Raw genomic sequence first — 10,423 nt, 5'->3', positions numbered from 1 at the left:
TTACCGTGTGTGTTACTGTGTGTGTTTCCGTGTATTACTGTGTGTTACTGTGTGTGTGTTATTGTGTGTGTTACCGTGTGTTACTGTTTGTGTGTTACCGTGTGTTCCTGTGTGTGTTATCATGTCTTACTGTGTGTGTTATCATGTCTTACTGTGTGTTACTGTGTGTGTTATCGTGTGTTACCGTGTGTGTTACTGTGTGTGTTTCCGTGTATTACTGTGTGTTACTGTGTGTGTGTTATTGTGTGTGTTACCGTGTGTTACTGTTTGTGTGTTACCGTGTGTTCCTGTGTGTGTTATCATGTCTTACTGTGTGTGTTATCATGTCTTACTGTGTGTTACTGTGTGTGTTATCGTGTGTTACCGTGTGTGTTACTGTGTGTGTTTCCGTGTATTACTGTGTGTTACTGTGTGTGTGTTATTGTGTGTGTTACCGTGTGTTACTGTTTGTGTGTTACCGTGTGTTCCTGTGTGTGTTATCATGTCTTACTGTGTGTGTTATCATGTCTTACTGTGTGTTACTGTGTGTGTTATCGTGTGTTACCGTGTGTGTTACTGTGTGTGTTTCCGTGTATTACTGTGTGTTACTGTGTGTGTGTTATTGTGTGTGTTACCGTGTGTTACTGTTTGTGTGTTACCGTGTGTTCCTGTGTGTGTTATCATGTCTTACTGTGTGTGTTATCATGTCTTACTGTGTGTTACTGTGTGTGTTATCGTGTGTTACCGTGTGTGTTACTGTGTGTGTTTCCGTGTATTACTGTGTGTTACTGTGTGTGTGTTATTGTGTGTGTTACCGTGTGTTACTGTTTGTGTGTTACTGTGTGTTACCGTGTGTGTTATCATGTCTTACTGTGTCTTACTGTGTGTTACTGTGTGTGTTATCATGGTCTCTGACAGGATCTGATTATCTATTTATCACCCAACACACCAACACGCCTTTAACCACACACACATACACACACACACACATGCACACACACGTACACACACACACACATGCACATCACCTGACTAATATCAGGGGACTAATATTTACTTTCTGCCTTCACGGCCGTATCATATCCATTAATGTGGGAACCAAAACACACAGATGAACAAAGACGACCCCCCCGAGCAGACTGATGGAGGGTGGACAGATGCAGACAGACTGATCGGAGTTTGAATGATTGATTACCTCCTCTGAGACAATGAACATGTTTCTGATAGGTAGCCGTGACGTTTCAGCTGCTCTAGCTTCTACTAGCTTCTTGATGATCAGAGGTGGACAGCGGCAGCGTTCAGGGTGGGAGCTCTCAGAAACCTGAGACCTGTGTTCAGTAATCTGTGTACAGGACTTGTCTCTGTACTGGTTTTATTAGATCTTAGTGCTGCATTTGATACCATTGACCATCAGATCCTATTGCAGAGACTGGAACATTTCATTGGCATTAAAGGAACCGCTCTAAGCTGGTTTAAGTCCTATTTATCAGATCGATTTCAGTTTGTACATATTAACGATGAGTCCTTCATGCACGCCAAAGTTAGTCATGGAGTTCCTCAAGGATCTGTCCTCGGACCAATCCTCTTCACTTTATATATGCTTCCAATATTATCAGGAAATATTCCATAAACTTTCATTGTTATGCAGATGATACTCAGGTGTATATATCGATCAAGCCAGATGAAACTAATCAGTTAGCTAAACTTCAAATGTGCCTTCAGGATGTTAAAACCTGGATGACCTGTAATTTTCTAATGTTAAACTCAGATAAAACTGAAGTTATTGTTCTGGGGCCCAAGCACCTCCGTGACGCATTATCTAAAGATATAGTTTCCCTGATTATTATCATTAACATTATCATAAATATCTGCACCATTATTCATTTTCAGACTGTTCCAACATTCACTTTGCTGTCTGTACTTCTGTGTGTACATTGTGTTGGCTGCTGCCCCCTCCCCCCCTCTCTCTCTCTTTATGGCTATCAGTCGTCCCCCACCCCTTCACCCCCAACCGGTGGAGGCAGATGGCCGCCCACCCTGAGCCATGGTTCTGCTCGAGGTTTCTGCCTCTTAAAGGAAGTTTTTCCTTGCCTCTGTCGCCTAGTGCTGCTCTTGGTGGGAATTGTTGGGTTTCTGTAAGTAATAAAACTGAATTGAAAATACATTGTAATTGAAAGTATTTAGCCTGCCTGATGGTATACTTTATGTCCCAGAGTACTTTCAGTAGTGTATGTATTAGTGCAGTACTCGGCGCCTCTGTTTTACTTTGTAATTTGCTGATTCTTCTGTTTGCATCTTCATTGTTTATATATGTTTCTCAAAGGTCCAGTGTGGAACATTTAGGAGGATCTACTGATGTGATCTAAGATCCATAACTGTGTTCTCAGTGGCGTGTAAAGACGTTACATAATGAGAATGAGACATTTCTGTCTACAGACACCGCGGCTCAGGGGCGTCGCCATATTGCTACAGGAGCCCCGAACAGACAAACTGCTCTGAGGAGCGCGTTTGGTTTCATCACTACGTTGAATACATACAAAGAACAGGTTACGCGGGACATAAAGATGTATACAGAAGTTTCATTCGTGTAAAATCACGTACTGCATATAGATATTTTGCAGATGTGTAATCTAACGGTTAGTTTGCTGTCCATGAAGAGTGAACTAATGCGTCTGCGTGTCTGATGATGTTAATCCAACACATCTTCGTCCACGTTGAGAGCACATGAACACACGCTGGATTCAAATGAACAACTTCACAACTCGGGGGAATGGGACCATAAGAGGAGCACCTGAATGCACCGTGAGCCTCTGGTTACAGGTTGCAACCCTCACCACTAGATGCCACTAAAACTCTGGACCTTTAAATTCCAGCTGCTTTATCTGAGCCTGTTTCTCTGATCTGTTTATGAACTTAGTGATGATTGGTGATGTTGGGCTCAGCTGTTCCTGTCCGGACTGGAAAAGTTATAGAAATATGAATAAAAATAATGACAAATATCATCATTGTTATTAATGCAGCAGTAATACTGCAGGACTCACCCGGCCCCTGTACAGCTGGTCCAGCTCACAGTCGATCCACTTCTCCACGTCCAGCCTCCTCTGCAGCTCCTTCCTGTTGTATTTGACGGTGATCCGGGCCTGCCGCCGCTGCTGGCTCTGACCCAGGTCCCGCCCGCCGCCGGCACGGCTCGGTGATTTACTGCTACACACCTTATTCACCCGCCGCCCCACCCGGTTGGCCGCCATCAGGACAGATCAGACCTGGACCCAGACAGACCGCCTCACGAACCACAGAGGAGGTCAAACTGAGACCCCCAAAAATCCCAGAACTGGATCCAAAATATGAGTTTTATTTTAATATTTTATTTTAATATTTTAACATTCAGTTTTAAGTAAAGAGGCAAAAATAAAAAGTGTAAAGAATTTAAGAGATGTAGTGAGAAAGAGAAATACTGATAATACTCCTACTGCTACCACTAATAATACTAATAATAAAATCCTCTCTTCTTCTTCTTATCTGATAAAAACTGAAGACTAATAGAAAATCGTCCCGTCGGTGTGAACCGCTCGGTGAGGCGCGTGCAGACTGACAGAGACGGAGCAGGGCGGGGACCGCGCCGCCGCCACCGCTGCTGCTGCTGCTGCTGCTGCGTTCAGGGGCCGTCGGGATTTATGAGACTAAGCATAGGTGTCATTTACACTGGGGAGGGTTTATTTGCAAAAAAAGATGAGTACAGTTTAAATGCAAAAGAAACAAAAGTGCATTGTCCAAAAAAGGAACGTAAGCTAAAAAACAAGCCACTGATTGTAAAAATGTGCAGAGCCGATCAGACTTCACAACTTGTCCGCTCTCTCCCTGAACATGACAAAGCGGAGGGGAGACTAAATCAGGACTCAGCACATATTAGATAAGTCGATCTACAGGAGAAACAGATCTGAGAGCTGCGCTGACTGACGTTCTGTCTCCCTTTACATTAATAAAAACTTTCCCATCAGAAATTGATGCAGAAAAATTCCACAGAATGCAGGAAATGAACTCTTTAATGCCCAACAGGATCTGTGGAATGACCCCCTGCTTTTATACTCACACTGTTCAAATATCTTCTGGGCTCCTTCTATGTTGTGTAAAGTTAAACAGTCACGTCTCGTGAGCTCAGTCTATCATCACAGGATTTGAAGGCAGTTTCATTTGACTGTGACTGTTTGTGATTTTCAGTTTAAGCCCGCTGTGGAGGCGTCGGTGTTCTGAAATCATTTCTGCAGAGACATAACTTTAGTCTTTTTGTTTCACCACCATTTGTTCCTACAAATATGTTTCAAGTTGTTCTTTTTCTAATTTGACGTCAGACGTTCTGAATCTGAATCAGACTGGAGAAAGACGGAAAATAAAAAACAGGAAATTTCTCTTTCATTCAGAAAGTGGATCATGTTCTATTTTTGAAATAGTGTCTATTATAAAGAAAGATCATTAAACCACAGCGGTGATGATCTGTGTTCTCCTCGGGTTTATGACCCTGTGACAGACGAATAAAAAGTTCATAAAGCAGCAGCACATCATCTGAAGCTAACATTTACAAACAGACCTTAAATGCAGCATAAAAGGAGCCTGCTGGGTCCTAGTGCATGGCTGCAGAAAGCTGACAGAGAATAACGGAGGAGCTGCGCCACCTGCTAGTGTACAGGTGAACTGCAGCCAGCACCTTCACCAACATAAGGTCAGACAGACTTTATTGATCCCTGACGGAGGAGCAGCTCCTCCTTCTGTGGGAGCAGCAGCTCCTCCTTCTGTCAGGGAGCTCAGGTAGTCACGATTTCTTCTGAATGTTTTGGCAAAATTTGTGAAACTATTGGCTATTTTTGTAAAACTCTTCACACAAAACCAAATAAATCTCTTACAAAAGCAAACAATTCTTTGATCGTATTTAAATTTGGTCATGTGGCCTTTACACAAATGAAGCAACATGTTACTATTAAATTTGCTGACGATACAGCAATCGTTGGTTTGATTAAACTTTCTTCTGTTGAACACCAAGAAAACGAAAGAAATCATTTTTGAGTTCAGAAGTGTTAACACAGTGACCGCTTCTCATTTCAAAATAAGCAGATGATCCCTGCAGCAGCTCACATTTGGTGGAAGCCGTTGCCCTCAACACGGTCAATCACAGTCACTCTGATTTATCCTCCTCTTCCTGTCTCTCCTCCTCTTCTTTCTTCGCCTCCTCCTCTAATTCTCACCCCTCTAAAGCCCCCATTGGAGGCCAAACCACATGTTTCAGTCTGATTCTTGTGTTCTGGACCCGGTCGCCCTGCTCGCCTGGGTATGTGTGCCGCCCTGAGAAGCTTCACCTGTTTGAGCTCCGGTGTTTAAATGTTTGCCTGAGCTTTTGGATTATTATTCTCTGTTTGTGGACGTGTTGCTGCTCTGTGGATTTCCTTTCTTGAGTTTAGCGACTCCTTTTGTTAACGAATATCCTGACGTATGAGAAGTTATTATGAGAACAAAGAAATCAGTTTAATAAAATTTGTTTCTTTATTTTTATTTAACCAGGGGACTTAGTGAAGAACAAAATTCTTCTTTAAACCGCTGCCTGGCAAGAGGAGGACGTCCCCTTGAGGGAAAGGATAGACGGGAATAAAGAGTATAAAAAATAAGATAACACGGACGTACAGAGACTTAACATATGAGACGATGCAACAAACAAAACTTTTATACAAACACATTTCACGTTGGGACGCAGCGCAGCCAGGAAAACCCACAGGGCCATGGTGAAAGCAGATATGGAGTCCATCCTGGTCCTGTTCCTTCTAGGCTGGAGCTCCTTATTATCAGGCTGCTCAAAAAAGTCCATTAAGACTCTTCAGCTGATCCAGAATGCTGCAGCACGTGTTCTGACAGGAACCAGGAAAAGAGATCACATTTCTCCTGTCTTAGCTTCTCCGCATCAGCTCCTCTCCTGTGGAACCAGGTTCCGGTTTGGGTTCAGGAGGCAGACACCATCTCCACATTTAAGAGTAGGCCGCCCCCCCCCTGAGTCCAGGTTCTGCTCCAGGTTCTGCTCCAGGTTTCTGGTGTTAAAGGGAGGTGGGACTGTTGGGTCTGATGATGTTTCTGGACCCGCTCTGTTATGAACTGAGACAGGGAATTAAAATTAGCAGTGACGTCATCATATCCTAATTCTGACCTGATGAAGACCGGAGGGGCTGAAAGTGACCAGTGATGAAGATCTTTCATCTCCACACAGCCTGAAACGTGAAGCTCGGATATAACAGAGAGCAAATTAAGTAAAGAGACAAATGTAAAGTTGATTATTCTAAATATTCAGATGAATTTCACTGAATAAGGAAATAAAAACAATCCAGTGTTTCGGGCTGTTTGTGCGTCACGTGGTGGTGAAGCAGCGCGCATGCGCGGCTGCAGTGACCTCACCTGTTTCTCAGGTAAATTAATCTGCGACAACAAAAAGCCACAAAACACGGAAGTGAGTCGTTCTTCCTCCCGCAGCTGACAAACTTCACAAGGTTTAACTTCGAGTCCAGAACTTCAGAAACGGTTTTTACCTTTGGACTCTTTCCAATCCTTCTTCAGATCCACGTTACATTAAGATGAACCAGCGTTTCGGGGCCAGTCTGCTGGCGGCCTGGTTCTTGGTCTGTGCCGTTCTGGCTCAGGACTGTGACTGGGACCAGTCAACTGATCCGGATCAGGGTCTGGACCCGGCCTCCGTGGACGCCGGAACGGTAAACCTGACCCGGCTCGCGGACGTGTCGGACCCGGAGAGCTGCCGGGCGGCGTGCTGCGCAGAGCCGGACTGTGACCTGGCCCTGGTCGGTTACCCGGCGGACGGAGGGCCGCAGTGCATGCTGGTGAGCTGCGTGATCCGGGGCCAGGACGTGTGCGTCCTCGAGCCCAGCACACAGTTCAAGGTTTACCGCAAGGCCACGACAGAGACCCGCACGGAAGCCAAGGAGGACGGGGAGAGCCCGCACGTCGTCCCGCTGCTGGGATCCTTGGAGCCGAGGACCAACATGACCAACAACAGTAAGTCCACCAGACGTCCTGATACGGACTCCACACAGATCCAGGTCTTAAATCTTGAGACCGCCACAGTCCCGGTCCGTGCTGACAGGTTTCTCATCATCCTGCATCTAAACGCAACAAATAATTTCTGTATCGATTAATCAGCTGCTGCTTTTCTGCATCAATCAGAAAAAAAGTGACAAAATCCAGCGAGATTAAAAAAAAAAAAAAGTTAAAAACAGGAAGTCCGAGTTTCAGAGCTGAAACACCAAGATCTGCTGAGCAATCAAGTGAATCTAACTTTTCAGTTTTATAAAAACAGGAAGTGAAAAGTTTTGAGGAAGATTAAAAACCAGTTTGTCTCAGCAGTGCGGGCACGTCAGGAAAATAATAATAAGGATATCTGAGGTAATATTTTGTGTTTGTTGCTTCCTGGTTGACGTGAAGAGGAACAGATGAAAACATGCTGCTGAACCTGCTGTTCCTCACCTGTACAGGTATGGAACAGCTGTTTCACAATGAGGCGACAGTCTGGTTCTGGTACAAACTGGACTTGGTCAGTCAGGGGGGCGTCGGGGTTCTGGTTTACTGAAGCACTTTAAAGATAAATGCGTCACCGTGGTGAACTTGAGTTTGACATTTGTCCCGTTAAACTCACCTGTACAGGTAGATGCCGAGTCACCTTCACTGTGCTTTGTTCTCTGAGGGTTTCAGGTCAGACTGGTTTCTGTTCAGCTCTGATGAATCACAACAGACTCTGAACTCTCTCACATTCATCCAGACCAGCAGCTAGTGATCTTTATCGCAGCTTTATTTTGAAAGGCCAGCTCTTCTGGCTAGTGATCTTTATCTCAGCTTTATTTTGAAAGGCCAGCTCTTCTGGCTAGTGATCTTTATCTCAGCTTTATTTTGAAAGGCCAGCTCTTCTGGCTAGTGAGCTTTATCGCAGCTTTATTTTGAAAGACACAAATTCTTCAATATATTTAAGTTTCTGCACAAATGTTCAGCTGACAGACGGACAGAGTGGAAGCAGGATATTAACAGCCTCACCTGGTCAGACTCCAACCAATCACAGGCCTTACCTGCAGACCAGGTCCTGCATGAAGAGGGGAAGAGGTTTTAGTCTGCTGGTCTTCAGGTTCAGTACCTGCTGGGTCACACATGCTAATGCACTGTTGGCATGTGTGACCCAGCCTCACTGTAATAAATAAACCCATCGGGTCCAGGATCTGTGTACTGATGTGTCCTCTCTGTTCGTCTCCTGCAGTTCGTTGTCGTCTCCCGATGAAGGTGGGGTCGTGTCGAGCGGCCTTCCCCAGGTTTTACTACGATGTGATCAATCAGAGCTGCCACAGCTTCATCTACGGCGGCTGCGAGGCCAACGAAAACCACTTTGAGTCGCAGGAGGACTGCGAGGCCACCTGCAGCGGAGTCACAGGTAACGCACCAGATCTGTCCTCGCCATGTCTCTCAGGCAGATTGGCTGTCCCCGTTCCTGCTGACGGGTCTCGTGTCTGACAGTGAGAGCCGTTAGCAGGAAGTGTTCTCTGCAGAGTTTTCAGGAGCTTCTTGAGCCCCTGCTCTGATGGCGTGCGGTCGCTCGTTCCCCCGTCGTGGAGTCACAGATGAGAACAGGGACTGAGGTCGCTTTGTGTGAAGGGATAGCGGCCGAGAAGGAACGTAGGCTTGGATTATGGAGTTTAGGTAGATGGTGCAGACCCAGTAGTAGCTCTGTATGCAGCATCAGGGACTCTGATCTGGTCCTGGAGGCCTCTGGGAGCCAGTGGAGGTCACTGAGTAATGGAGTGAGTCCTTTTGGGCTGATCAGAAACCAGATGGGCTGCTGAGCTCTGAACCATCTGTAGATGTTTCACCGCACAAGCTGGAAGAGACCCCATAGTGATGAATCTGGAAACAGGTAGAGGGGGGGCGGCATCAGAATTCATTTCCTGTTGGATTACATTAAACTGTCTTACTCTGATTGGCTGTTAGCAACTCACATTCCCATAATGCACCCCTCCCTCCCCGGGTGCCTTTGTGCGTTCAGCTGAACTTCAAAACCTCGACTCTGGTGGGACTCGAACCCACAACCTTTGAATGCCTCCTCACAGCTGACTAGAAGTCCAATGCGCTATCCATTGCGCCACAGAGCCGCCTGCTGCTGCAGAGCTGCCAGACCAGTTTAGACCTGTGTGTGTGTGTGTGTGTGTTCCTGCGGCTCATTATGGGAATGTGAGTCAGTCCGACTGAACGGGAAAGGGTGTTCGTGGTGTCAGGTTACTGTGGTCAGACCGGTTCTCTGATCCTCAACACAAACAATCACACCTGAACTCACAATTTCACCTGTTCAGAACTTTTCCAGCTCGGCCCTACGTGTTGGAAAGATGTGTGTTTTTTACCAGGCAGGAAATACACACTGTGTGTGTGTGTGTGTATATATAGTAGTGTGTGTGTGTGTGTGTGTGTTGTGTAACGAGAGAAGTGGTGTGACGGATTCTTTCAAAGGAATTTGAAAGTAAATGGGAGTGACATGAAACTAGCAGCACTTCATGTTCAGATAACATTGTCTCAGGGCAACACCCCCCCCCCCCCCCCCCCCCCCCAACATCAGACAGAAGTACAGGTTCAGCCTGTGGATCAGAGTCAGGAACTCTGGATGGGGGGGGTTGATGAAGTCAGGTGTTTGAAGAGTCTCCACACCAAATGGAGGAAAGCTCTATCAGCTCCTGATTCTTAATCTCCTGCTCTGGACGTCTGTAGGGGTTTTGGTGCACCCCATGTCACAGTCCCCAACGTCACCGTATCATTCATCCATTCATTTGTGAAGGACAGTTCAGTTCAGATGTTCCTGTTGACCTCTGGCTCTGCCCGACGTACGACCAGCACCTTCCCACCGCTGCTCAGCGTTGGCCTGCAGAACCGGCTCGCTGCCAGGTCTTTGTTTTCTCATGTGAGATCTGGATTCCCTCCTCTTCTCTCCGACCAAATCACCTCTTAAGAAAAGCATGTTTAGCCTTGTTAAGACACATTTTGAGATCTTTAGATCTCCGCGGCCTGTTGTTGTTGTTCAGGAATCTTCAGACTGATTTTAAAAAAACGTTGCTGTTCTGTATCATCCAAACGGTCCCTCAGCTGCTCTGTCCTCAGTCCAGAGTTTGCTCTTTGGTTTGTTGTTGGGCTGACGGTCGCTGGACTCTGACCTCAGTACAGCAGTTTAATAGAAAGAGGAGCGTCTGGATTCTGGACGTTATTGGAAAATCATACCTTCTTCCGGACTGCCCGGTATTCCAAAATACCTTCATATTCAGATGTTTAAGATTCCTCTCCAGTGCAGAGCCAGTAAAGAACCAGTGGAACCAGTAACTAACCAGTATGACTGATCTGTGTATGCTCAGGTTCAGTTCTTCCTGATGAGTCGACTCCT

General features: G+C 45.9%; 2 protein-coding genes and 1 non-coding gene across 4 annotated transcripts in view; 1 reads left to right on the top strand and 2 right to left on the bottom strand.

The window, feature by feature from the left end:
- Positions 1-10,423, bottom strand: part of LOC123986143 (protein phosphatase 1 regulatory subunit 14A-like) — a 25,059-nt gene that overhangs the window by 9,920 nt on the left and 4,716 nt on the right. The window contains exon 2 of one of the 2 annotated variants that reach the window (XM_046074249.1): positions 3,021-3,261. In XM_046074249.1, the coding sequence (XP_045930205.1) occupies positions 3,021-3,227 (207 nt within the window). In that variant the 5' untranslated portion in view covers positions 3,228-3,261. Of the gene's footprint in view, positions 1-3,020; positions 3,586-10,423 lie in introns of those variants that run through there. The other variant, XM_046074248.1, reaches the window with a different exon arrangement.
- spint2 (serine peptidase inhibitor, Kunitz type, 2) overlaps positions 6,408-10,423 on the top strand; it is a 7,613-nt gene continuing 3,597 nt past the window's right edge. The window contains exons 1-3 of the mRNA XM_046072854.1: positions 6,408-7,020; positions 8,267-8,437; positions 10,395-10,421. Coding sequence (XP_045928810.1) covers positions 6,585-7,020; positions 8,267-8,437; positions 10,395-10,421 — 634 coding nt within the window. The 5' untranslated portion in view covers positions 6,408-6,584. The remainder of the gene's footprint in view (positions 7,021-8,266; positions 8,438-10,394; positions 10,422-10,423) is intronic.
- trnar-ucu lies at positions 9,063-9,152 on the bottom strand. Its single transcript is given in 2 exon segments — positions 9,063-9,098; positions 9,116-9,152. It is a non-coding gene; the product is annotated as a tRNA-Arg (tRNA).

This window comes from Micropterus dolomieu, linkage group LG17, assembly GCF_021292245.1.
Source record: "Micropterus dolomieu isolate WLL.071019.BEF.003 ecotype Adirondacks linkage group LG17, ASM2129224v1, whole genome shotgun sequence".
NCBI lineage: Eukaryota > Metazoa > Chordata > Actinopteri > Centrarchiformes > Centrarchidae > Micropterus > Micropterus dolomieu.
The sequence above is the reverse complement of the archived record's forward strand: the minus strand, read 5'-3'. Positions and strand labels throughout refer to the sequence as shown.